Raw genomic sequence first — 25,960 nt, 5'->3', positions numbered from 1 at the left:
ACAGAAAGCCCCGGCCCATCTAAACCAATCAAATTAACCCAGCTCATTTTTCATTTTCCAATTTCACTTTCATAACCAAAACCCAACCAACGGCATCGAACCCAAAAAAGTTAAAAACCAGAAGAAAATTGGTTTGGAGAAAAAAAAAAAAAACCTCCTGCAAATGGGCTCTTGATATTGCACATGAAAGATGCGCCACGAAAGCACAAGCACAAACACAAACACCCAGCAGTACTTGCCGCACAGGTACAGGTACTTCCCCTCCGCTTCTTGTTAGCGTGCGCCGTTCTTGCCTTGCGTGCGCCCATCGCGCACCATCCTATCCTGCGCACCCCCTGCCGAAGCTCCACATACAATCTTAACATCATCACAGATACTATCGCCGCTACTACCGTTGTCTACGAGGGCGCTATCATCGATAAGATCGAGGAACGAAATCTCGCCGAGATCCCGCTGCCGGCGATGTCGAAGGCTCGAGTTTATACCGACGTTAACGTTCTTCGGCCTAAGGAATACTGGGATTACGAGTCGCTCACTGTTCAATGGGGGTAAATTCTGTCAACTTATGTTATCTATTTTAGTGGCATTTATTTGGATCTTTTTAATTAATAAATTCTGACGGTGTAAAAGTGAGAAATGTGATCGTTGATATTGAATTCAGAAAAATAGATTCTTTCATATTTCAGTAAATAATATTGTTATTAGTGACTCTTTCATAAGTTTATGAGGAATAAATGTTTTAGCCGAGGAAGCTTAAGATTTATTGGATTCACTTTAAAAGAAAGTGAAGACAATGATGTGTGAACAGTGGCCTGCGTCCTTTTAGTTTTTTTTTGGCACATTAGTTTCAACTATAATGATTTTGAGAGCTGTTTCTTTTATTCGTTCCTTTTTTTCTGAAATAATGGTTTATTCTTATTGCTTATGCTTCTGGAATGTTTCCTCTTATGTTATTTTCAGTGATCAAGATGATTATGAGGTTGTTCGGAAAGTTGGAAGGGGAAAATACAGTGAAGTTTTTGAAGGCATAAATGTGAATACAAATGAGCGATGCATCATTAAGATCCTCAAGCCTGTTAAGAAAAAGAAGGTAAGTCTTTAGTGTCTTTGCAAATTGAGGGAGGTAGCACATGATTAAACTATGTACTTTGCAAGCATCTTGTTTTTTCTTAACTGATGATGCTGTGGCTTACAGGGATTTTCTTGTTTGCTGAGGGAAGGAAAATATATATTGTTTCAACTAGCAACATATTTATTTAACAAGTATATAAGCTGGTAGCTAGGTCAATCTTTAACAATAATTTCACTTAACTTGATCTATTATGTAAAATGATGTTCTGTATCATGCACACAGAATCTGTTGTTAGATTTTGAGATAATGTTGAAGGCATAGTTATGATGATTCTATATATTTATCTGTGCAGATAAAGAGGGAGATAAAAATACTTCAGAACCTCTGTGGTGGTCCAAATGTTGTAAAGCTTCTTGATATTGTTAGAGATCAGCACTCAAAAACTCCTAGCTTGATATTTGAGTATGTGAACAGCACTGATTTTAAAGTTTTGTACCCCACATTGACTGACTATGACATACGCTATTACATATACGAGCTTCTGAAGGTAATGTCCATTTTTATTCAGTGGTCAACCGTTCTCTGTTACCAATCTTTTTTGTATATTAACCCTTAGCAGCAACTAAGTTTTCACATAACATTTTGTTACACATTCTTAAGCTTGGTTTTACTGATTGAGAGGAGAATTCAATTGGAATGTGCATTTTATTTAAATCTACCAAGGGATCAACAAAATTTATGATTTACTCAGATGAACTTCCTCTAATAATCATTTCTGAATTTTTTAAAGAGCAGTTCATATTGTTGCATGTGTACCCTATCCTGCTCAACTAGCTAAGCTACACTCAAATTGCAGGCATTAGATTACTGCCATTCACAGGGAATAATGCATAGAGATGTCAAGCCTCACAATGTTATGATAGACCATGAGTTGCGTAAACTTCGTTTGATTGACTGGGGTCTTGCTGAATTTTACCATCCTGGCAAGGAGTATAATGTTCGTGTGGCTTCTAGGTGATTTTTAAAACATTATAAATAATGTTATTAACTTTTAAACTTCATAATATTTTCAATTTTTTTTTTTTTTGGAATCATACAAGAACTTGTAAGATTCATCTCTGTAACCTATATTGTGCTGGAAATTGAATACAAACTTATTTTCCATTTTTAAGAATTTATTGACTCAGACTCTTGCAGGGCTAATGTTGAATTATTGTCCTATAATATTGTGTATAATTCAAACTGTCATTCTTTATGAAACATTTGTTGGTTTGTATACATCCATAGTGAACTAAAATGACAATAATATTGCGTATAATTCAAACTGTCATTCTTTATGAAACATTTGTTGGTTTGTATACATCCATAGTGAACTAAAATGACCAATGTAATTCTTATAGCAATCTTAAGCAGGAGAGTTTTCTGATATGTGTTTATTTTGGTGATCATGAAATGTGCATAGAAGATTGCATATTTGCATTTGTTTTGTGAACTTAACGATAAATCCTATGATCTTAAATAATTGAAGCTCTTAGGATTTTACCATTATTTGAAACTAGAAGTTACCAAAAATATACTGGTAATTTTGATTGATTGAGAGAGCTAGTCATGAACTATTTATTAGAACATTCTATCATATCAAACACTATAACTTATAGCTAAACTTCCAGCTGAAGTATCAGATAGAGCCACATTTTTCAGCATCTTACTTTATATCTGAAGCTTATGTGAATTCCAGCAGACTATCATGATATTCTGCTTCATCCCACTCTTTAGCACTTAAGCCATGCATGATGATATGGAAGGCAGTTTTTTCTATTGTTTGTGGTTTGTTTTAGTATTTGGAGTGAACAACTGTCATTTGTATGACAGGCTGTGTACCCTCTGCATGCACTTAGCAGGTATTAATTTGAGCATAGGCTGAAAAATGGAATGCTTGTAGTTTTAATTTGGAGAAGCATTTGACATTTGTTGTCATGTACTACTGCTTCCATTTTTTGTTAGATAATTTTGGGCATGCAGTAAATTGTGCTTGATGGCAGATGGGATAAGTTTTTATGAGTTTCACTTTGTCAAGTTGCTTCAAATTTTATCCCTCCAACTGCTGTTTTATCATTGTAAGGGACTGAATTTATTTCTTGCTTCCCAGATACTTCAAGGGACCAGAACTCCTTGTGGATTTACAGGACTATGACTACTCTTTAGATATGTGGAGCCTTGGTTGCATGTTTGCAGGAATGGTGAGGATTGTTCTCTTTCAATTATACTTGGAATATGTAATCTTCCTCTTTTGTTATCCAATGTTTATGGATCAGTTTTTGGGTGTGACTTCTTTCTAGCTTATTCATGCTTATTTTACTCGTATTTTGGGGTTAAATATTATCTTCTTTATTTATTCCTTATGGTTATTATTAATGTAGATATTTCGGAAGGAGCCATTCTTTTATGGTCATGACAACCATGATCAGCTTGTCAAAATTGCCAAGGTAATGACAATTCTGGATTTTTCAAATTGATTTAAAACTTATAGGCGTAAAGGTTCACTTGTTCATGGCTGTGAAATAATATAGACCTTCATCATTTTTATCTTTTATATTGATGTTAATACCTTAAAAACTATTTATAATCATGTATTCGTGTTGTGAGTAGCAAATCATTTTCTGGTGCTAATTTTTTTTTCTTTTGTTTGTTTTGATTATGTTCATTTGGGGAAAAGAGGCAAATCATACAAATTTTGGTATTTTTCAACCAATTCTGCATACTGATGCAATTCATAATTGTAACTCCATCATGTGAATTTATTTTTTCTTTTTTCTTTTTTTTACATCAACTCAAAATCCCTATGCATTCAGTCTTGGACTAATTCCATTATCACTCTTTACAATGCTTTTGATATGATCTATCAAATGGTTAATTGTCATGTTTTGCATCTAGATTAATTATCTAATTTTAGTACAAATTTGTGGTAGATTCAAGTCTGGATTGCTTCAAATACTGTAAACATTTTAAATATATTGAAGTACATGATTCTTGTTTTCAAGAATGAGACAGATGTGAGATGTGAACTACAAGAATGATGACCCTGAGCAAAAACAACAGATATATTAATATATAACATGCATTGATCACAAGCAGGATTTCTACTAAAGTTTGATTGCTATAAAAGAACAAGCTCTTAAAGCTTGACAGGTTCTAATGATGTTTTGGAGATTTACTCCTTTAAAACTCAGCTCTTCCAAGGATATTGCAAGACATTCTGAATTAGCATGCTGAGATATTAGGCACCCAAGTTACTGCCTAGTACTGCGGGTATTAATTCTGTTATTGCCTATTTGGTTTGGGAGCCCCAAATCCCGATGCCAACAGTCGAGTGAGTACTGGCTTGATGACAGTTATCAGAATCTATTGCTGTCTCATTACGTTCTAAATTCACAAAAGCTGCTCACTCATCACTTTGACTGTAGGCATCCATATTGCTCATGCATTTCAAAGGTTCATAATTGGTTTGTGCGTTGAAGTTTGACTAGTAAATTTGATGCCACAGGACTGCTGTTTGATTATTTGGTGTAATTCCAGGTACTGGGAACTGATGAGTTAAATGCATATCTGAACAAATATCATTTAGAGCTTGATCCTCAACTCGATGCACTTGTTGGGAGGTACATGAAACATGAATTGTTTGCTGTTATAGATTTAGTTTTTAATTACACAACAAAGTTTGACCGTACTGATTTTCTTTTTTTTGGGAGAATATCTAGTAAGTCACATGTCGTCTTTCTCGCAGACTATAGTTTCAAGCATTACTGCAGTCCTTTCACTAAATTGAGCAATGGATGAAACTAACAGTTCTTCATTGGTATTGATGTCTGGATTTTCTTTTTTGCAGGCACAGCCGGAAGCCATGGTCAAAATTTATTAATGCTGATAATCAGCATCTGGTTTCTCCAGAGGTCATTTTATCTTGTTTTTCGAAAACCATCTGCTAAATAAATTTTTAGTTGCAATGTGGTTGATTTTCATTATTAAAGTTATTTGACATGCAGGCAATAGATTTTCTTGATAAGCTCCTCCGTTATGATCACCAGGATAGGCTAACTGCTAGGGAGGCAATGGTAATATCATCTATATCACCTATATTTTCTCTTGTTTAAGGTTGAATCATGATCCCAAGTTCTCTCTCTATATCTTCTATTTTCATTGATTTGACAACAGTTAACATCTCCTGAGTGAGAGTAGGTACAGAAGGGCAAATACATTCCAGAGATGCAATTGCTTGGTTCTGAGCAGTATCTGGATGTATGCTGCTTGGAAAGAGTGTATTCGATATTCTCTGAGCCAGTCCCCACTTCCTTCCGCCCCATGAATATGAAGAAAATATATTATTTTGATACTTAGATAACTAGGATAGAGAAAATCCATATCCGTTTAATCATAGCTTGTAATCTTTCAATTGGATGTTTTTATTGTCATCTTAATAAATTCTTTGGTAGACTAAGTGTGTTGGGGTCGTGTCACTTTTGTTGCAGGCCCATCCATATTTCGCACAAGTGAGGGCTGCTGAGAGTAGCAGGACCCGCGCATAGCAGCCTGCCTCATGGAGTTCCTATCCGAACTGAATTCCTTATCATTGCTCAAATGATATGTATCGTGCTTATAACTGTTTGATCAAATTGCTCAAGTTTGTGCTTGCGTGTGTATCTTTTTGTTTTCAGTTTTTACCCTTGTGCCTGCTTCTTGAGGAAGAACTAAATGAGAAAGCAAGAATGCCATGTCCTCTTCTTTTCTTTCTTTTTCTATTTTTCATTTTTTTTCCCTGAATCTGAACCTTAGATATCAAGTTTTGAAGCCTGGGGAAAGTGTGGTATACTAATGTGGGCAGACTACAACAGTGAATTTCTATGTAGCTATCTGGTGTATTTTAACGTTTCTTTTTCATCAATACAATAAAATAAAATAAAATTGCAAAAGCGTAGGGATGATGAGCTTGTTTGTCGAGGGGGTATAGGATGAAGGTTACAGGGTAAATATATATAGAGTTGCAGAATTAAGAGCCTACCCCCATTTCAAATGATAAATGAATACGCGTTTCTATTATTTACACTGAAAGTGTAATGCGTCAGACTGTTCATCCCTCGGCTAATTTTTCTACCGGTGTTTCACCAACTTGCTCATGAATGCAAACAAAATTTGAAAAGAATGGTCAGTATCAAGATGTCCCGTGAGTTGGCCCTTAATTTGTACTGCTTAAACTCGTAATATGAAGTTCGACATTTTCTTACATTGTATTCTAGTTTATAACCGTCCATGACAGTTAAAAGTTCGCAATTAATATCTAAATAAGAAGACAAATGTGACAGATGAAAACATTACGGTAGGACTTTGTCAATTTCTTCTTAAAGAGCGGTTTAATTGAGAGTTGGGATACAACTTTGTGGACATTACATCTAGATTATCGTTGATTAATGGGCACTATAAACCCCATCATAAATTCAGGACAATTAATTATTAATGGAGGTCACACCGATTGAGTTGATCTTAGCATCCCAACATTATATTTGTATTATTAACAGACCTAAAATAGATGAAGCACAAACACACAGCCTTCAAGAAATATAAAAGGAACAGATCAATTACCATAACATTACACAAATTCCATTAAAACAGAACAATGAACCAGTCCCTCTTCACATGCACACACAGATTCTACAAACCGCAACAAACAGATTCTACAAACCGCAACACACTTAATCTGAGGTATTGCTGGAAAAGGGAACACTATACAATAAGGAAGATTATGTCCCCAACTATATCTGGCATATAATATTTTCCCCCAAACTCTTATCACTTCTTAAGATGGGGGAAGCAGGCATAAATGTCACTCTTTGGGTGCTTTGCTTCAGCATGCTCCCTGCACTTCACCTCTGAAGTCGTGCACATGAATGTCTGCATACACACCTTGCACTGCATATACAGTTAAACAGAACATTAACAAACAACCAGCAAACATACCTAGCTGATTATTCAGTGTGAATATGAAATTCAAAACCAATTCAATAATATGCAAATGCAACATTGAACAACACAGAAGATCCGAGAATATTACAAATTAGTAAATGGATGCTATAATAATTGTGTAGAGGGCCTCCTCATATGCCCATCAACAATCGCAAAACATACAGCCTGAGAATAGCAAAAGCCTTTGCTAGCAGATAATCCTCATGAGCACGTAACTACACATTATAGAAGCAAGAAAAGAAGCTTCCCAAAAAATAATAGCCAATTTCAGTAATCAGGAAGAAATGAGTCCTAATATTCTCAACCCCCCCCCCCCCCCCCCCCTTCCAAAATAAAAAAAGAATTCGTTTCGCGTCACCCCAACACTTCTACTGGGAAAAAGTAGCTAGTGGGAAGGTTCCAGAAACACCTCATACACTGAAAAACATTGTTAACTAGTCCATTAGAGCCATTGTGAGTTTTAGCACCACTTTGCATGTAATGAGGCAAAAGCAACAAGCCTGCCGCTTATCACCACTTGTTGTGATTACCTAAATAGAGAATCTCCACTTCAAGTTAAAAGTATCAGTATCAACCGCTATACTGCATTTGTAACAATCAAACCTTAAAATTAAAGTCACGAAAACAGTGACAATCAAGCACTACCATCCTGATTGCAACAACCCATAGTTGTGCAAAGCCACAGAAAAACTCAATTCACTTATCAAAAACGTGACCAACATGGAAAAAAAAAAGTAGTAACATAAATCAATGCAAAGCATAAGCTTTATCTAAAAAACCATAAAATTTACCTGGATCGACATAGCTTTCTTGTTTGTTTCCAATTGGCTTCCTGGAAAGAAAAAATAAAAATAAAAACACAAAACCAAGTCAAAACGACAATAACTAATCTTATAATATACTAAACAAAAAAGAATTCCCTTCAATTAAACAGAGATGAAGAAGCAAAGGAATCGAATTTTACCTTTGTTGGCAGCTTTTTGTTTCTCCAAATTCTTCTCACGAGCCATCTTGGCCTTTTGACCGTTGCCTCCTCCCATGTCCTGAATCTAACTAGTTGATTGATTGATCAATAGGTAGATCGGAAGATGCAGCACCCGAAACCCTAATCCGCCAATAACTGAAAAGAGTCCGAGTGGTATAAAAGATTTGTTGGGCCTTTTATTTACGGTTCGGACTCTTCGGAGTAAGGGATTATGTCACCCGGCAAAATGTCACGGACCAATAGTTTTGCTCAGTTGTGCTGTATTTCTAGCCGCTGCCTCTCAAGTCTCAATTTAATTTGTAACCCTTTTTGGTTTTTGGTTTTTCTGTTTTTTTGGTTTCTTTGTCCGCAATGGGATTGGGTCACGTCGACCAAATGCAAATTATACAAATCTTCATAGTTCATACCAATTTTTTTAGGAAATTTTTTTTTTATTGGGGATTTTGTTACAAAATTAATTTAAAAAATTAACTTTTTTTTTCAAAGTTTTGGATAGGTTCACCCATTGAATATCAAATTTTATCCTTAGTATTATTTGAATCATTGTAGTTGCAAAGATGAATTTTCATAATTTTTAAATTAATTTACTCTATCATTTCCGTTTGCACTATAAAAAAAAAGTCACGTGATGCATGATAAATATCATTTTAGATTTCACCATTAAATAATGTCAAGCCATTGGGCCCTTGGCCTGGTGGTTGGACAAGCATGAGGGCAGCGGTTCAAGCCCCCACAAAAGTATTGTGGGGGCTAAGCATTTATAAGTTATTATTCTTTGCGAAATGCGAGTGGAGTAATAACATTCCTCATCTGTGAGAGTTATTTGTCTGTTAAGGCATGTACTTCATAAAATTTAATGTAATAATGTAAGTCACAATTATGTATATTTGATTGTAAATATCAGTGTAATATCTGTTATATAGCAGTTGTAAATATCTGTGCAATGCAGTAATCTGGTGTGTAACCAGTATTCAAAAAAAAAAAGTCATGCATGATAAAATTTTGATGTAACAGTATTCTCCTGTTCAGCTCACTTTTTTTTTAATAAAAGGAAAATTATAATAAAGTTGTTATGTGCTTAAGTGCTTTCAATTTTTTTATGTCGTCTTTGTGTTGGTTTAGCCTCGACCACATGCAATACAAGCAAAAGTCGAATGCTCTAAGATAGCGTTTACTTTTTGGATTGGAGTGAGAATCCTGAGGAGTGGGAATCATAGGATTAGGAGTGTGGAGTGGGAGTGGGAGTAGATTGTTTACTTGCATTGGAATGTAATCATTGAATGGAGGTTAGAATTCAATTTATGTGTTTACTTTGTCTTGGATTGTGAGTAAATATTTTCAAATTATAATTTTATCCTTATTGAAAGAATTATAGTTTTTAATTACAAAGTTAATAAAAAATATATTTAATGAATAAACATTTATTTTATTATATTTGTAAATTTATAATAATTATTAATATTCTTAATTATAAACATCACAAAATTTTATTAATTTTAATTTAAATTATATAAATTAAAAATTGTTGATAAGGGCAATATAAACGAAATATTTTTACTATTAATATAGTATGAAATTAATATTTTCTTAGAATAAACTATTTATTAGTATTAATTATTAATATTGAATAAATATAATACTATTATTTTTAAATAAATATTATAATATTATATTTTCAAATAAAGATGGTATATAGTAATATTATTAATTCTCTATTAATATAATAATATTATTTTGAAGTAAATTAAACTTAGAATCAAACCCAATTATTATTTAGTTAAATATAATAATATTATTTAAATATTTATTAAATATAATTATAGTAAATTTAATAAAAAGAAGGGTAAATATAAAATGAAACATTATTTTATTTTATTTAATATAATTATATTAAATTTACTATTTATTAATATAATATTATTTAGTACAAAATTAATATTTTCTTAGAATAAACTATTTATTATTAATAATTATTAATATTAAATAAATATAGTACTATTATTTTTAAAATAAATATAATAATATTATATTATTAAATAAAGATAGCATATAGTAATATTTATTAATTATCTATTAATATAACAATATTATTTTTAAGTAATTTTAACTTATAATCAATGCAAATTATTATTTAGTTAAATATAATAATATTATTTAAATAAATATAATATATTTTTTATTTTATTAAATATTAAATTAAATTAAAAGGGTAAAAAATGGAGAGGTGGGAATGGGAGTCCCACTCCCCACTCTAAAAATAGGTGAGGCCCACAGAGTAGGATTCTCAATCCTTTCTTAATTTGTTAAAGTAATCACTGGAGTGTGAGGAATTAATACTCTTCGCTCCCACTCTAAAAAGTAAATACAACTTAATTATTGAGAAAGTTATGGAAATAACCAAAATTTTAGAGCATTTACAACTTTAGTTTAATTTTCATCTCCCTTGTTTTCATAACAAAATGTGACCTATTATGCAGAAAGAGAATACCCACTCTATTAATCACGTAACTTTTTTCCTCCCTATCTCTAATGAAAATCAAATTAAAAGACGGTGAAAAATACGCACTTAACTTATTGTTTTCAACTTTTTTTAAAAAATATCTTTTAACATATAGTCTTTATTTTATTACAATCCTAAATAACTTATAATAAGCGGACTTCATAACCACTCTTTTAATCAAGTAACTTGTTCACTTTCAAGTTAGTGAAAGTGAATGGGTTTCAGAGATCTCTCAAGCTTCAACCAAGCACTTGTAGCAAAGCAAGGGTGGAGAATTATGCAATTTCCAAGCTCGCTGGTGGCAAGAGTCTTAAAGGCTAGATATTTTAAGCATACGGGTTTTATGAATGCTGGCCTGGGATCAAAACCGTCGTTTGTTTGGAGAAGCATAGTTTGGGGAAGACAGGTGCTTCACAAAGGAGCGAGATGGCGAATTGGGAATGGACAGAATGTGCTGGTTTATGGAAACAATTGGATCCCCAGACCTACAACCTTTAAGCCAATATCAGCTCCTTCGATGGGGACTGACACCACAGTAGCGGAGTTAATAGACGAGAAGCAACAATGGAGGGAAGATTTGATCCTTCAGCATTTTAGGCCAGAAGATGCAGAAGCCATAATGCAGATTCCACTTCCAAAAAGACCAAAAGAGGATCAGTTGATATGGCACTACGATAAGAAAGGGTATTACTCGGTCAAGAGTGGATACCAAGTTGCTATGAGAATAAAGTTCCCTGAGGACCCAAGCTGCTCAAATCATGATCAAAACCTATGGCGTTTTATCTGGAAGCTTGCAATTCCAGAAAAAGTGAAAATTTTTTTATGGAGAGCAGCTCACGATTTATTGCCCACAGCAGAAAACTTATGGAAAAAAAAGGTTTTGCAGGAACCAATGTGCCAAAGTTGTCACTGTCATGTAGAAACGGTGTCCCATGCCTTGGTAGAGTGCAATAGGGCAAGGAAGATCTGGAGGTACTCTAATCTGGCAGAGGAATTGCGTGGAGTTTACAGGTGTGACATTGTTTGGATGCTGCAATTTTGGCCACGACAGCATGCTAAAGTTGAGGGAGCTGAAGTAGCAGCTTTACTATGGGCTATCTGGAAGGCACGAAACAAATGGCTTTTTGAAGGGAAAAAAGAAAACCCTCTCAGAGTAGTAGCAAATGCAGAGGCGATAGTGGAGTCTTTTAAAAAGATTAGACAACCGGAGATGGTTTATAAGACAAAGGGGAATGCTGAGAGGCAAAAGCAATGGAGTCCTCCTCCAAATGGATGGCAAAAAGTTAATGTTGATGCGGCTGTGGATGTTGAGAATCAAATGGCAGGGTTGGGGGTTGTGGTGAGAGACTCAGATGGAAACTGCAGAGCAGCTGCAATTAAAAGTCTGAGGCTTCCTGGTAGTGTGGCAATGGCGGAGGCAACAGCTATGGAATGGGGCCTAAAAGTGGCTGAAAAAGCTCATATTACTTTTGGAATTTTTGAATCAGATTCATTAGAAGTTATTGACTTAATCAACAAGAAGTCCAGTAGCTTAACTGAAATTGGATGGTTGATCTCTGACATTCAGGAAAATCTGCAGAATTTCCAGAATTTCAAAGCTCAACATTCCCCTAGAGATTGTAACTATGCAGCTCATTCATTAGCAAAGTTAGCTTTGCAAAAGAAGGAAACTGTAATTTGGTTGGATGAAATTCCACAGGAGATTATGTACTTGTTCTTAAGCTAATCAATCGAAAGGCATACTTTCTTTTCAAAAAAAAAAAAAAAAATCCCTAATGAAAATCAAATTAAAAGACGATGAAAGTACACGGTTAACTTATTTTATTGATATTTTTTTTCTTTGTATCTGTTGACTTACAGTCTTTATTTTATTACGATGCTGAATTACTTATTATAAGAGGACTTTATAACAAGAACATGCGTGGGTCGCTGGACTTTCTGATTTTTAGATAGTGCGTGACCGTGACAAGTGCACTTTGCAGAAGTTTTGAACCCAGCCAAAGTGAGTGAAAGCGATAGATAATTTTTTTTTTTCATTTTATTGGGAAGTGATAACTAAATATATTTTGTTTGGAAAGTAATAAATAAATAATTAAATAAATAGGTTTTGGTGATAATTTGTACGCAAATCGAAAACATGAACTACATATAATTCACAGCTGGCAACTTCAGTCCATTCCACTGGTGTATATATATATATATATAAAGAAAGCACTACTGTTGCACAAACCGTGTGTAAAAATAACTATTTGTGTAAAATTTTCTAACATTCATAAATTGCGAACGAGGGATGATAAAATCATCGTGCAATAATTCATTGTGAAATTTATACAAGTTTATAATCCAATTATAATTGGATCACATCATGGGGTAGTCATTAGGGATGACAATAGATACTGCCCGCAGTGGATTTGTCATTACCAAACTCAAATCCGCACAAAATTTAAATTACCAAATCCACCCCGCAACCCGTAGCGGATTTTAATTTTTTAAAAAAAATCCACCATTTGCGGGTTTTAACAATTATTAAACCTTCAATGGTATTCAGTGGATTTTTTGCGGGTTGTATATTTAAAATCACAAATATTCAATATATAAATTTACAATAATAACCTCAAATTCTACATAATATACTCAATTTTAAATTTAACGAATGTAAATGAAAAATTATAATTCCAACATCAGTCCAACACAAATTCTCAAATTTAAGTATAAAATACATAAATCCATTAAAAAAAAACCACAAACTAGTATCTAAAAATAACAATTATATTTCATATTATCATCCAACACAAAGCTCCAAAAGAACATCTTCATTTCATTCACCATCATTAGCACTCATCCAACATGATGTCTACGATAATGATTAAGATTAAATTTTCCAAAGAACAATACTTTTCAAATATTAATCCAAAAAATAATAATAATGATGAAATAATTCATGCATTAAGTTAAAAAAAAAAGGCCATACAAAAACACTTTAGTTATTTGGCACTTTGTATAATTGCATTATTTTCTTTATATATATTTTAGATTTAAATTTTTTTCAATTAAAATTAAATTAAAATATTTCAAAAAACATCGCAGGTCTAGCGGATATCCATGTGGGTATCCGTCAGATATTGGGATAATACCAAACCCACCCGCATCCAAGTGCGGGTTTCAATTTGTAATACCAAACCCGCCCGCAACCCGCAAAATTATACACAGTGGGCGGATTTTAGCGGACGAATTTGCGGGCACAATTGCCATCCCTAAGTGGTCATACAAAATCATGATGGATCAGCTATGTTGGCAGAGAAAATTATTAGCATTATTATTGTTATGTGGTGTCAATGTGTTGGAAGTGGAAGCTTTATCTTTAGTATACGGCTCACTAGAGAGATCAGTCTGTCTCTAGTAGTTATTGAGTCATATTCTATTGTATGGTACTCAACTAATTCAATGACAGCAAAGTTCTTGGCATGAGTTCTTCTAGATTATAGTTGAAATAAAATAATTATCCGTATCAACTCATGACTTTAGGAAATGGAATATCTCATTCATGAAATTTTAATCAGATTATGGGTGGTTTAGTTAAGTTTATTTTCTAATGCAACAGTTTTTTTGTTTTGGGTGAAGACTTTTTCCAGGAATTAAGTTGTTATGTTTAAGATTTTATATCGTGATTTAATGAGTTTTTCATTAAAAAAAAAAGAACATCACGTGACTTAAAACAAGGAAAAAAAAACTGTCGTACGGCTTACAATTATTAATGTGTAGTATTTGATATTTCCTCATAATTATTACACTGAACAAGTTAGATCCGCCGACCGAATTTTACACAGAAATGATGCAGGTAATGAGGTAAGGGACAAGAATTGTCGGCGCATATGAATGATTAAAGCCATGCAAGAATGGCTTAGGCCACTAGTAGTAGAGACCATTTGGTAATTGGAATAAGTAAAATGGCCGTGAGAATATTGAAATGAAATGGACCTTCTACCCGTCAAAGTTGGTACTCTGTATGTTTTCTTTCCCCTTTAAAATGGTACAATTATTTGAAGGTTTTCTAACATGCACATAATTATTTTCTTTTAAGTTCAACGTACCGGAATTCTGGAAATATTAAAAAACGACAGAAGGATTCTTCTTCTTCTAATAAAAACAAATGAAATATTTGTTATTTGTTAACTTGTTAACAAAGAAAAGATATAGGTATAAAGAACTGGGCAGAAGTAAGTAACACAGCTTCGTAAAGAAACTGGGCTAATTTCATATTCATGATTAGTCTCCAAACATGCGTTAACCACCGCTCGAAATTCTCTTTCCTCCCATGGCTGACAGTGGAGGGGGGCCAAGTTAGTGGAGAAGTCTCTTTCAAATACTCTCCCTTGGTTTACCAGCAAACAAAATGGGACCGACAGCTAAATAGCATTCATTTGTTAAATCCCCGAATATACTTTCCTCTCTGCTGCAAAATCCCCTCCTTATTTTTCGTTAAAAAAAAAAAAAAAACAAAACAAAAGCAAAACACTATCTCTTCTAAGTTGTATCCTTTCTTCTTCCCTGTTCTGTTTCTCAGTGAATGCTTTTACCGAGTCATGGAAGTTTTTCTTGAATTTGTCTTGCCCATTGCTTTTTCTCTTATATTTTCTTTCTTCCTCGCTAAGCTTTTTTCTTTGTCATCTTCTCCTTCCACCAACTGTGACTGTGATCTCGTGTCTGGGTTGAAACCCTGCAAACATTTTATTCAAAAGGTGGTTACTTGTGAGCAGCGTGGTTCCGAAACCGAGAAAACGCATGGTTTTGTTGCAAAAGTTGTAGAAGGTGGGTCAGAAACACAAGAAAAGATTTTACTCGATGATTGTTGTGGATCATGTGATGATGTCAAGATCGGCGACAATGAGGTTTTAAAAGAAGCCGAGATGGAGAGAGTTGTTGAAGAACATTTTGGTGAGTTTGGTGGTGGTGAAAGTGAAAGTTACGCCAAATTTGGGACAGGTTTGACTAAAGACGAAGTGAGCGTGGCCAGAAGTGAAGAGATAGAGTTTTTAGAGAGTAAATGTGAAGCACGCAAAATTCAAAAAGATGATGGTGGTAAGTGTAGTACATTTGACTGTAAAGAGATGTTGATGGACAAAAATAATTTCTTTGAGAGCGAAAAGATGGCAAAAATTGAGTCAACTAAAACTGTGACGCGTATGACCGAAAGTGAAGAGACAGAGGTTTCAAAGAGTAACTGCGATAATGAGGTCGATGAAGCAAACAAAAATCAGGAAGATGGTGGCGAGAGTAGTATTTTTAATTGCAAACAGATATTGGTGTATAGAAGTAATTTCTTTGAGAGTGAAAATATCGCCGCAGTTAAGTCAGAGTCCGCTATAACTGAGGTGGGAATGGCCAGAAGTGAAGAGATAGAGGTTTTAGAGAGTAATTGTGATAATGAGATTGGTGAGAGAAACAGGGATGAGGAAGATGATGTGAAGTTGGTGTCGTTTGATGAGGATGACGATTGGGAGGGAATAGAGAGAACTGAGCTAGAGAGGCTTTTTGGTGCGGCCGTGGCATTTGTTGGGAATAAATGTAATGCTGGTCGGATTTCAAGTATTGGCAGTGATGTGAAGATGCAGTTGTATGGACTTCACAAGATTGCCACTGTCGGTCCTTGCCGCGAGCCCCAACCCATGGCATTGAAGGTCTCTGCTCGTGCAAACTGGTATTCAACTTCTTCTTTCCCTATTCTTATATACTGTATTGTGCATAGCTTTAGCTTGTTTCTTGTTGGTTTGTTTTAGGATCTTTGCTGCATCAATTGTAACTGAAACATTTTATTTTGGAATGCTGTCTTATGTGATAATAATAGTATGGTCGATCAAACTAAGTTGCTTATATGATAACAATAATATGTTTGATCAAACTAAGTTACTGGTTTGGAAAGCAATCCCGTTATATGAATTTAAATTTGTTTCTGTTAGAATGTTTGAAGTTTTTTAAATTTCTTGGTCTGTCGAGAGCATCACTAGTACTGGGTCGAATGTTGATTAGGGGCTCGTCTGTTTTTGACCGGGCTTGAGTTTATGAGAAATGACTGCGCCATTAAAGTCATGAGATCTAGTTAGTTAACACCATTTAATAGACTCAAACATGAGTGTTCCGAAATTGGAGCCACAGCCCACATGCAGTATTGGCAGGTGTAGAATTTTAAGAAACAGATATGAATGCTTGTACGGCCAAATAATGAGGACTGAAGAAGAGAGCTTAAAGCATGAATAAATAGAGTAATGGAAGTTTTACCAATGTTCATCAAAATGGAGTTGCGGGAGGGGGTTGGAATTACTAGTGTGATTAGTGAAATGTCTGGAATCAGAAAAGTAATTCCTTATTCCCTTATTGTTTTAGACCGTCATTGTGATCTACAATGAGAAGTTTTCTCTCTGTTTTCTGTCCCTTTTGGGTATAAATTCATTTTCTCTGTTATGTTGCTGCCTTTTATATTCTTCCTAGTTTAAGTTTCTTTTGATCATCTACTTACGCTTCGCGTTATAACTTATCTTAGATTTATCAGACTAAACTGAAAATTGTGAAAATTTGAGGATACTTTGATTATTATAACTGGCCTTCGATTCTCAGGGGAAAATGAAAACTTGGTTAGCTGCATGCTGAGCACCATAAAACATTGCAAAATTTGAAGTAAGAGGTTGATGCTAATAGAATGAACTTAATGTAATAGCAAATTAAGGTCTTTCCTTTGAGGGCTATGCTTAATTACTAGACATATCAAATCTAGTGGCCGATTGATAGAGGAAACTGTTGTTTTGTGCTAGGAATGCATGGAAACAACTCGGGAATATGACTCCAGAGATTGCTATGGAGCAGTATGTTACTATTCTTTCTAGAAGCATCCCTGGGTGTATCCAAGATGGTATTGGTGTAAGTATTTATTTTGAAAGCACACAGTCAATCTCTTCAGTGCTTTCCACCATAGAGAATGTGTGATCATACTCTTTTCATGTTTTCATTCGTATAGGGAGATATTAAACCGGTTTCTGCAGATGCTGAAGCGTGTGGTGAGCTAGTTTGTGATCTAAAGGCATATCAAGTGGCTCAACTTGGTGCTGTAGACAAGAGGTGATTTGATGAAAAATACTTGGTCCAGGTCAACATTTTATGAGTTTAAAGTTTTCCTTTTTGTTCCTATTTCTTATTTGTAGTTTATCACTTTTCTCAAGGAATGTAGATGAGCTAGTGCGTGATCCTGAAGGTTTTTATAGATGACTTTCTTTGATCCAGACACCCTTGGATGCGGTACAGATTTTGTTGATTAGTCAATGTTTCTTGAATTGTGATTTCCTAGTGCCTGGCTTTTCAGAGTGCATGAGCGAAAAAACTCCTGAACATGATGAATATGTTAGTGTCTTTTTGTAATTCAAATCATAGATATAGTGATATCATTATTCACTGGAAGCACATTTTATATCTTCTCCTTCCTGCTCATCATTTGCCTCATTGTTTATTTATTTATTTTTAACTTTGGTGCATTTTTCACCTCTGCCGTTGCTTTCTATGGATTGCGACTCAGAATTTAATCAAGTTGCACGTTTCAGATGTTAAGCGCTCTGATATTTCTAATATTGCTTCCGAAAATTGGTTAATTCAGGCAAAACAAATGCAATTTATTCCAATTACTTCCATCAAAGTGGCGCTTCAGACATCTCTGAGCTTCTCAGCTATCAAGGATGTGGAGTTACAAAGCTTGGAAGCATCAATCTGTTAAATATGCTAGCCTGCTGGTAGATCTTTTAGTTGTCTTTGCCAATAAAGGATTAACTGCGTGTTCAATGGCAATAGCAATATGTTTCTGCTCATTCTAGTTTCGCATGAGTTGGTTGTATATATATTATTTTAGTTCTTAGGTTAGGGCATTTCCTCATTCATATGTTTCCTCACCGTACCCAAAGGTTTTTCAAGCATTAAGCTCGAAAATCTTGTCAAACACTAAGCTTGAAAATCTACTCCCACTGGTATATGAAGAGAAATCTATATCCTTGTTCAAAGAGAATGAAGTCTACAGGGCTCGAACTCATTTCCTTAATATATGTTAAGGACATTATCAATTGAACTACAAGCCCAAATGACTATATTTTGTGCATTTAGATGGCGAGTTATGTTCCTTTCAATTCTTAATAGGTTATAACAATATCGATTTGAATAATTTCTGTCTTGCAAATTGGCAAAAAAAAAAAACTGTGGAGACATGAAAGAAAAGGAAAATTAGGTTACTTAATTGATTTTAATATACATATACGTATATGTGTGCGTGTATTAGAAAGTGTTAGTAAAAAAAGAGTGTAAGGAGAAAATGTGTAGATTGAAATAAGCTCACCCTTTACTTTAAGATTGATTATGACTTCGGTTGTGAGTAGGTTTGATGTGATTATGTTGAGAATTGAGATTCTTAGAGCTGAAAAAAAATTATTGAAACTTCTTTTCGTAATGTAATCAAACTTCTGTCAACTTTTAAAAACCATTTTATTACAATTTATAATATACTATTTTAGTTATTTAAAAAAAAATTGATAATAAATATATCGACATGGAAGCATGAGTCTGAGTCCACCCCATCACAATGGATTATTATTACTGTTACTAGCTCCAATGTATGTTTAATATAACTTATCTAATGGAGAAAAATATTTATTCCATCTAATAAATTAATTTAAAAGTTTTTAGCAGTGTTTGGAGTGCATCTTGAGTAGAGCTTTTAAAAATTAAAAAAGTTATTTTATCTGTATTAACAAAATTTTAGATTTTTAGGAGTATAGATTATAGAGTTTATTTATTGTTAAATTATTTAAAGCTCCATTTTGTATAACTTTTTAAATATATCTTATTAATAGAGCTTTCAGCCAAAAAAAAAAAAATTAGTTGTTTTGTTGTTAATGCGAGCTTTTATTAAAAATTATAAAATTACTTTGATAGACAAGCTTTTTAAAGATATGTTATGAAAGAAATGAAATAACATTGTCAAATGAGTAAAAGATATTTTAGATATTTTAACATTTAAAAAAATCATCCTCTAATCCCAAAGCCCGAAATAACTTGTTTAATTTCCAAAAATTATATTAAAAAATCAAACAACAATAAAAAATTTGGAAAGAACTTATTGGACTAAATAAGTCATCAAAGCAAGCACTAAAACATTCGTAATTTATTTCACAGTTTTATTTCATTTATTTCATAATATAATTTCAAAAAATTTATTTATTGAAATAATTTTACAATATTTAGTAAAAGCTCTCATTGATAATTAAACAATTAAAATATTTTTAGTAAAAACTCTACTTAAATAAATTTTTTATTTAAAAAATTATACTAAATGAGATCTTAATACACAAAATAAAGTGAGAATAATACTAATACTAATATTGGCCTTAAAAAAAAAACTAATATTGTGAATAAATGATATGTCTATTCAATTTAGGTGTCGATCGGAATTTGGCGGATGAAACTTGTAATGACAACTAATGTTTAGGGCAAGGTGGTCCAAGGAATGTTCCCTCCGCAACCGCTAGGCATGTGCTAAAGCTCAATGCCTACTCACTCACTCGTAAATCATGCATTAATAATAATAAGAAGAAGAAGATATTTTACTTTTTACAAAAAATAAAAATAAAATAATGAAAAAGCTAACGCGCACCGTGTTACTAAAACGGTGAGCTTTCAATGCCTCTTTAAGGCTCCGTTCGCTCTCTTCTGCAGTTTTACGGTTTGGAGCAGCACTGGAACAAAAGTTTCATTCGGATCTGACACTCAACAGTGACAGCTCGCTCACTTATGAAGTTCTTACATTTCTTGCAATCAAGCAAATTCATGATCTAAACCTGAAAAAGATCAATCGACGCCTTTATTTTTCGTTGTTCTTTTACAAAATAAAATGGGAGTAACAATCGAGAGTTCCGTTTGGGAACCGAGTCCTTTTCTGTATATATTTATATTTCTCTCATGCTTTTTCTCTATTTTCCTTCTTCCGAGCAAATCTTCTTCTTCTTCTTCTTCTTCTCTATTCGATCACTCAAACTCCTCATCCTTCGTTCCCTTTCAGCGTAACTTCCTCCTCCTCTTCTCCCTCGCTTCAGGTAACTTTATAATTGCTTTTTTTTTTTTTTGAAATTACGCTTTGATATTAGGCTCTGTTTGGCTGCGAGTTCATGTGAAATCGGATTCCTTTTTTCTTAGTGATGGAGGGCTTGTGGTCGGTGTTTGGAGAGTACGAATTGGTTTATTATGGTGTGGCCAAGGAACAAATGATGTTGTTACTGTGTGCTGGATTCTCGGCTGCGCTCTTTGTCGGTAGCTTTCTAGGCATGATCTCTGATTTGATGTAAGTTAAACTTGTCTTTATTTATCGCTTGTATGGCACAGTTATCAGTTACGCACTAAGTAATACATGATCAAAAATATTGCATTGCGTGTTTCGGTGTCGCACTCGATGAATTGACTGATATGAAATTAGAATGGAAGCAGAGGAAAAAGAATTATGTGGAAGGCTTTTATTGTTTTGTGTTTGTTCTTGAAACTTCCTATATTTTATTAGTTATTTATTGCATAGAAGACAGAGTGAGTTGTGCGTGTGTTTAAATGGTTGGGTATTTGTGATGGACCATATTAAAGTTAAAATACCGGTTGTTTAGTCCTTTTAATGCTGAAATTTCTGTTTAATTGCTTTGTTTATTGGAAATCAAACTGGAACTGTGAGATAAATTGAGAGGTTATTTGTCTTGCACTCCGCTAACATCTTTATAGCATATTGTTTCTTATGTTCAAATTCCAGACTTCTCTGAACTCTAACAAAATTGATATTTATGTGCATGTCCAAAGAGGTCAAAAGAAAGTCTGTTTGATATTCTTCATCCTACACCTCTTTGTTGGAGTATGGAAAAGTATTACAGCGCATCCTAGTGTCTGGGTTGCAAATATCTGCCTGTCACTTGCCTCCTCAATATTCTCGTTTAATTTTGAGACATGGGTGGCTATTGAACATGAAAAGGTTTGTGTTAATAAACTTTCTGCTCTTTTCTCCTGCATTTGATATGGACACATGATTTTGGCTCATGATTTGTCCCATGTTGATTTACTTTTGACTTTTATCTAGCTATTGCATTCCTCAAATTGCCCTTGTACAATTTGAGGCCTATATGTGTTACATTACTTATATATAGAGAATTCTCCCTTTGCTTAAGTGATGATCTTCTGAATAATTTCTCTTTGCAGCAAGGGCAGAGGCAAGATATTTTGAGTGACACATTTTGGCTAATGACTTTCTTTGAGTCGGCAGCCCTAATTGGAGGTCAGGTGCTCGCAAACTGGCTAGTGGGTATTGATGTGAAAAAAGGCGTAGTACCTTCTTCCACGGCATCTGTCTTCCTGTCAATATTAGGAATCATCTGTGTTAGCAGAGGATGGACTGAAAATCCGAAAATGGCATTTGATGATTATAGAACTTCCTTCTTTACATATATTTTTGGTGGTAAGGGTTTGGTTTTACTGTAAGCTTTGTCTTTTGTAATCTACACAATGCAAACTCATAGTTGTCACACGATTTTGCCTGGACAGTTTATCAGTTCTTATTTAATCTTTATGGACATGGTTCATTTGAACAGCAAGGGATATCAAATTTGTTTAAGTTTGTGTTATTTCTTCCATGATTGAAATGAACATTTTCTGGAGTTGCTGCTTCCTTACTGCTCTTATTGCACTATTAATGAAGGTTTATTTTTTCAATCTATAGATATCTCTTTGCTGCTCATCCTACCAATGATTAAACAAATCCAATTGGTTTTTCTTGTTTTCTTTGCTTTTATAGTAGAAATGAGAGGGAATACCTCGTAGTTTAATCCCGAAAGTTGTGGCAATGTATTTGATTGTTGTAGCAACATAAAAATTGCCTTTTTAGTCCAGAGGATTGATTGTGTCTGATGTTACATCATTATCTGATTATTTAAATTCGTCACCCTTTATGAATCCACAAATTTTGGCATGAAATTGTCAGTGTATTGAAGTAATTACCTTGCAAAGTTTTCTTTTATATCTGAAAAAGACTAGTTTTCTAAATTTTAGTGGGTACAAGGGATGCTAAAGTGCCTCTTCATGTTATTCTTAATTTACCATGATTCTTGGATGCACATGTTGAATGGTAATCCAACCTGATTCTGTTTCAATTAAGTGCCAACATGGCATTCCCAGAGTTCCTAAAGAATTTTATGGATGCTTATTAAAATCATACAGGATTGCTTATTATCTACTTTAGAGTTTTATTTCCATACACTTTTGGATTAAATACCTACTTGTGTCATGAGAAGTTTTCATCTTCGCTAAACTTTTTATTATTAACAGATAAAAGGATATGGCTCTTGGTTTTGGCTCAAGCTTGCCTTCAGTTCTCCATTGCCCTATTCTGGATTCTGTGGGCTCCTACATTGGTGGTATGATCATGCCTCTAATTTGAAAAACTGGAAAATTGCTACTGACTTTTGATTTATTTAGTGCTTCTTGAAGCTTGGAAAATTTAGGCAATGGCTAGCCCTTAAGTCTTTTTATAACATTTGATTGGTGGAACCTAAATATCATTAGAAAAATCTACAAATTAGGATATTGGCTGCAATTCTTTAATCAGGATAATAATTTAATTTCCATGAAATTTCAGCACCATGATACTTAAACAGCAGTTAGATGCCCCCAAAAGTAAAGAACCAGCATCTTGCACCGGTTCAAATTTAACATGTCAAAATTCTTCAGCTACCGCAAAATGTTAATGAGAATCTGAATTCTGAAACATGCAAACCTGATGTCCGAGAATGAAGTCAACCATTTGTAGAGAGTCCCTTCCCCCCCCCAATCTTTTAGTAACCTTCTATCTTATTTTATTTTATTTTTCCTGCAACATTATACATTACAATATGAAAAAATGGTTAAATGAATCATTAATATAATTGAGACATCATTGATAAAAGGGTTAAGTAAAAGTGAAGATAGTGATCTGCTGATATGTGAATTATTTTATTCATGTGACTTTAGGCTGATGGGCGAGAAGTGCATCTTGGGTTGATATTCCCATCTTTGCTTGGTGCAAGAATGTTAGGAAGCACGGTATTTCCATGGCTCATTAGTGGACCATCATCTTTTCGAACTGAGGATTGCTTATTATATGCATTTGTTGTACTCGGCTTTGTCTTCTCTATAATAGCATATGATTATCAGGTATTGATAGCATGAATCTCATGAATTCAGATTTACTCTCAGATTTATCTTTTCTGATTTCTGACACTAGTAAGTAAAATTTTACATGATTTATTGGTGCTTTACAGGAAATAGGAATCTTAGTTGCACTATTCTGCTTGTTTCATGCTTGTGTCGGCTTGATTCTACCTTCGCTTGCAAGATTGAGGACCATGTATGTTGAATAAATGCTTTTTCTTTTTGTGACATTCTGAGTTATCTTTTGAGTTGTTATTATTTGATGCCTTTGCTTTTTCATTATGTTCACAGGTATGTGCCAAATGAGTTGCGTGGAGGGATGATAAGCCTTTCGCTTGCTCCTGCGAATGCAGCAATTCTGCTTTTCCTATTGCTGGTGCGTGTCTCGGACTAAGACATTTCATTATAACAATCATGGCTTGAGTAAAATATGTGTGGGTTAATGTTTTTTGGCTGGTTAATCGGTTTAATTTTACTAGCATATTGCATTAGGTTGGCTTTGCTGATAAACCTAAACCAACCCAACTGCTGTGAAAATAATATACAAGGACATGTGTCAATTAATAAACCTGTCTGTTTTAACCTTTTTCTTGATGCTCATGGTAGAAAATTCATTATGTTTTATTATATTTTTTTATTTATGTAATATTAATATTAAATTTGGTTTTAAGCCCAATCAAATCAACTCAACCCAACCCAACCCAGTTATTTAAGGGTTGGTTGACTTTTCTCTAACCTGATAAAATACAGGTTGAATTGGATTGGCCTTGTAATTGTTGCCAAACCTGCTGAATGGAAGGTCATACCTCAGCCGTTGATTGTGCACTTGGACATGATTGAGGCCCGGCTTGGTATTAAGGTCGGGCAGTTGTAGTTTTTAAGCCATGGCATTAAAGTGTTTGTTAAACACTTGCTGCTATAGTTTGGAAGCTAAGTTGATTTGATCCCACACTTTTATAACAAAAAACCTATAATATCTTTATTATTTTTGTCAAATTTATTATTTAAAAGTTATAGTGACTACACGCTAAACTTTTATTTCATAATTACAGCTTTATTTTCCATGGCAGATATGGCTTAAAACCTACAACATTTCAATACCAAATAGGGTCTAAATCTATCCTTGGCTGAGTTTATTTGTTACAGTATAGCATTGGTTCTTAAATTTTTCCAACTATGTGAGCTCTGAGACGTGCCTTGGTAATGTTGCAGCGGGGCTTCTATCGGAACATTGAGAATGCAGCAATGGTAGCATTTGCAGCCCTTGGGCTGTTCATAGCAGCCGGGTGTATGCATGTGTTGAAGCGGTGGGGAAAGCAACCATACCAAAACTGGCACAAACTGTGATGTTATTACCCCCATCGTGTTTGTAGCTCAGAGTGAATTCTTGGCATCTGTCTTCTATCACCTATTTGATCGACAAGTGAAATCCAAAAGTCTTGCCTTCTAATTTTAACGGAAGTATACAAGAGGGAATTTTATTTTAGAAGAGGAATGATATTATGAAGCCAAGAAGTTCAGCTTTGATAATTGCTAAAGCTAGGTTCCTAGCCTCGTAGATGTTTGTTGCATAGAGACAAGGAGTTTATTGATGAGTTATTTTTTGGTCAATGAATTCAAATACAAGATATACATTCTCAGAAAGAACAGCAACTTAGCAGCTAAGACAGAAGGCTGGCCTAAATAATAGATTTTTGAGTTATAGAAAAAAGCTTGCCCCTGATTAGGTGAAGAATATTTTGATGTGTATAGTCGGTAATCGCTGCAAGCGATCGGCTATGAGAAGCTATATCTCTCAAGTGTTTGGAGAAAATGCAGCAGGTGGACCTGGAAGTCCTTGGGATTCTAAATATTAGTTTCAGAGGATCCATGGTATGTATAATTCAATTCAAAACATTAAATTGATATATTAATTCTTTCACTGAGGTTAACTTTTTTATTCTGTAGCATAGTCTGCACTACCTCAGATTTGCAATAATAAGTGTTTGTCCTGTATTGTAGCTTTCTGTGCTTTCAACATTATATCATAGCGTAAGTAAAAGATAAGCATATACTCTTTGGAGCACCAACAGTGAAATTTTTTGTTGGGAATATTCATCTAATAGCAGACTATCGTCCATTGCCATAATTGTTTGCGGAACATTGACATGCT

At 34.0% G+C, this 25,960-nt stretch overlaps 4 protein-coding genes across 11 annotated transcripts; 3 read left to right on the top strand and 1 right to left on the bottom strand.

Moving 5' to 3' along the window:
* Positions 1-59: 59 nt before the first annotated feature.
* On the top strand, positions 60-5,856 carry LOC102611814 (casein kinase II subunit alpha-2). Of its 3 annotated transcripts, XM_025102191.2 has the most exons (11): positions 60-548; positions 961-1,090; positions 1,425-1,619; positions 1,929-2,086; positions 3,222-3,312; positions 3,493-3,558; positions 3,789-3,809; positions 4,649-4,731; positions 4,959-5,022; positions 5,116-5,184; positions 5,599-5,856. In XM_025102191.2, the coding sequence occupies exons 1-11, from the start codon at positions 184-186 to the stop codon at positions 5,653-5,655; spliced, it is 1,299 nt and encodes a 432-aa protein (XP_024957959.2). In that variant the 5' UTR covers positions 60-183; the 3' UTR covers positions 5,656-5,856. The 3 variants fall into 3 exon arrangements, 2 of the variants coding, with proteins under 2 accessions (XP_024957959.2, XP_006466489.2); XM_006466426.3 differs by lacking the exon at positions 3,789-3,809 and having other exon boundaries at positions 65-548; XR_008056434.1 differs by lacking the exons at positions 3,789-3,809; positions 5,599-5,856 and having other exon boundaries at positions 63-548; positions 4,617-4,731.
* An 818-nt stretch (positions 5,857-6,674) lies between these two features.
* LOC102612103 (hypothetical protein) lies at positions 6,675-8,415 on the bottom strand. The gene is made up of 3 exons (XM_006466427.4): positions 8,052-8,415; positions 7,879-7,919; positions 6,675-7,033 (listed from the first exon to the last, which is right to left on the bottom strand). The coding sequence occupies exons 1-3, from the start codon at positions 8,125-8,127 to the stop codon at positions 6,914-6,916; spliced, it is 237 nt and encodes a 78-aa protein (XP_006466490.1). The 5' UTR covers positions 8,128-8,415; the 3' UTR covers positions 6,675-6,913.
* Positions 8,416-14,796: 6,381 nt separating this feature from the next.
* On the top strand, positions 14,797-18,673 carry LOC102612405 (acyl-CoA-binding domain-containing protein 3-like). Of its 6 annotated transcripts, none has more exons than XM_006466429.4 (5): positions 14,797-16,270; positions 17,379-17,484; positions 17,582-17,682; positions 17,766-17,859; positions 18,212-18,673. In XM_006466429.4, exons 1-4 carry the CDS (start codon positions 14,835-14,837, stop codon positions 17,827-17,829), a joined length of 1,707 nt encoding a protein of 568 aa, XP_006466492.2. In that variant the 5' UTR covers positions 14,797-14,834; the 3' UTR covers positions 17,830-17,859; positions 18,212-18,673. The 6 variants fall into 6 exon arrangements, 5 of the variants coding, with proteins under 5 accessions (XP_006466492.2, XP_006466491.2, XP_006466494.2 ...); XR_003062892.2 differs by having other exon boundaries at positions 14,799-16,270; positions 17,792-17,859; XM_006466430.4 differs by having other exon boundaries at positions 14,801-16,270; positions 17,784-17,859.
* A 1,530-nt stretch (positions 18,674-20,203) lies between these two features.
* LOC102613501 (uncharacterized) lies at positions 20,204-25,733 on the top strand. Its single transcript, XM_006466433.4, has 9 exons — positions 20,204-20,690; positions 20,791-20,935; positions 21,433-21,601; positions 21,826-22,081; positions 22,948-23,036; positions 23,629-23,811; positions 23,919-24,004; positions 24,100-24,184; positions 25,021-25,733. The coding sequence occupies exons 1-9, from the start codon at positions 20,489-20,491 to the stop codon at positions 25,153-25,155; spliced, it is 1,350 nt and encodes a 449-aa protein (XP_006466496.2). The 5' UTR covers positions 20,204-20,488; the 3' UTR covers positions 25,156-25,733.
* The last annotated feature ends 227 nt before the right edge of the window (positions 25,734-25,960 follow it).

This window comes from Citrus sinensis, chromosome 7 (assembly GCF_022201045.2).
Source record: "Citrus sinensis cultivar Valencia sweet orange chromosome 7, DVS_A1.0, whole genome shotgun sequence".
Classification (NCBI taxonomy): Eukaryota; Viridiplantae; Streptophyta; class Magnoliopsida; order Sapindales; family Rutaceae; genus Citrus; species Citrus sinensis.
The sequence above is the reverse complement of the archived record's forward strand: the minus strand, read 5'-3'. Positions and strand labels throughout refer to the sequence as shown.

Coding starts and splice junctions, on each gene's coding strand:
- LOC102611814 (XM_025102191.2), top strand. CDS start 184: ATGAAAGATGCGCCACGAAAGCACAAGCACAAACACAAACACCCAGCA. Junction 1,091..1,424: donor AGCCTGTTAAGAAAAAGAAG/GTAAGTCTTTAG, acceptor TTATCTGTGCAG/ATAAAGAGGGAGATAAAAAT. Junction 2,087..3,221: donor AATGTTCGTGTGGCTTCTAG/GTGATTTTTAAA, acceptor CTTGCTTCCCAG/ATACTTCAAGGGACCAGAAC.
- LOC102612103 (XM_006466427.4), bottom strand. CDS start 8,127: ATGGGAGGAGGCAACGGTCAAAAGGCCAAGATGGCTCGTGAGAAGAAT. Junction 7,920..8,051: donor ACAAAAAGCTGCCAACAAAG/GTAAAATTCGAT, acceptor TTTTCTTTCCAG/GAAGCCAATTGGAAACAAAC. Junction 7,034..7,878: donor AGAAAGCTATGTCGATCCAG/GTAAATTTTATG, acceptor CTGTATATGCAG/TGCAAGGTGTGTATGCAGAC.
- LOC102613501 (XM_006466433.4), top strand. CDS start 20,489: ATGGGAGTAACAATCGAGAGTTCCGTTTGGGAACCGAGTCCTTTTCTG. Junction 20,936..21,432: donor GGCATGATCTCTGATTTGAT/GTAAGTTAAACT, acceptor GCATGTCCAAAG/AGGTCAAAAGAAAGTCTGTT. Junction 21,602..21,825: donor TGGCTATTGAACATGAAAAG/GTTTGTGTTAAT, acceptor TTCTCTTTGCAG/CAAGGGCAGAGGCAAGATAT.
- LOC102612405 (XM_006466429.4), top strand. CDS start 14,835: ATGATTAGTCTCCAAACATGCGTTAACCACCGCTCGAAATTCTCTTTC. Junction 16,271..17,378: donor GTCTCTGCTCGTGCAAACTG/GTATTCAACTTC, acceptor GTTTTGTGCTAG/GAATGCATGGAAACAACTCG. Junction 17,485..17,581: donor GTATCCAAGATGGTATTGGT/GTAAGTATTTAT, acceptor TCATTCGTATAG/GGAGATATTAAACCGGTTTC.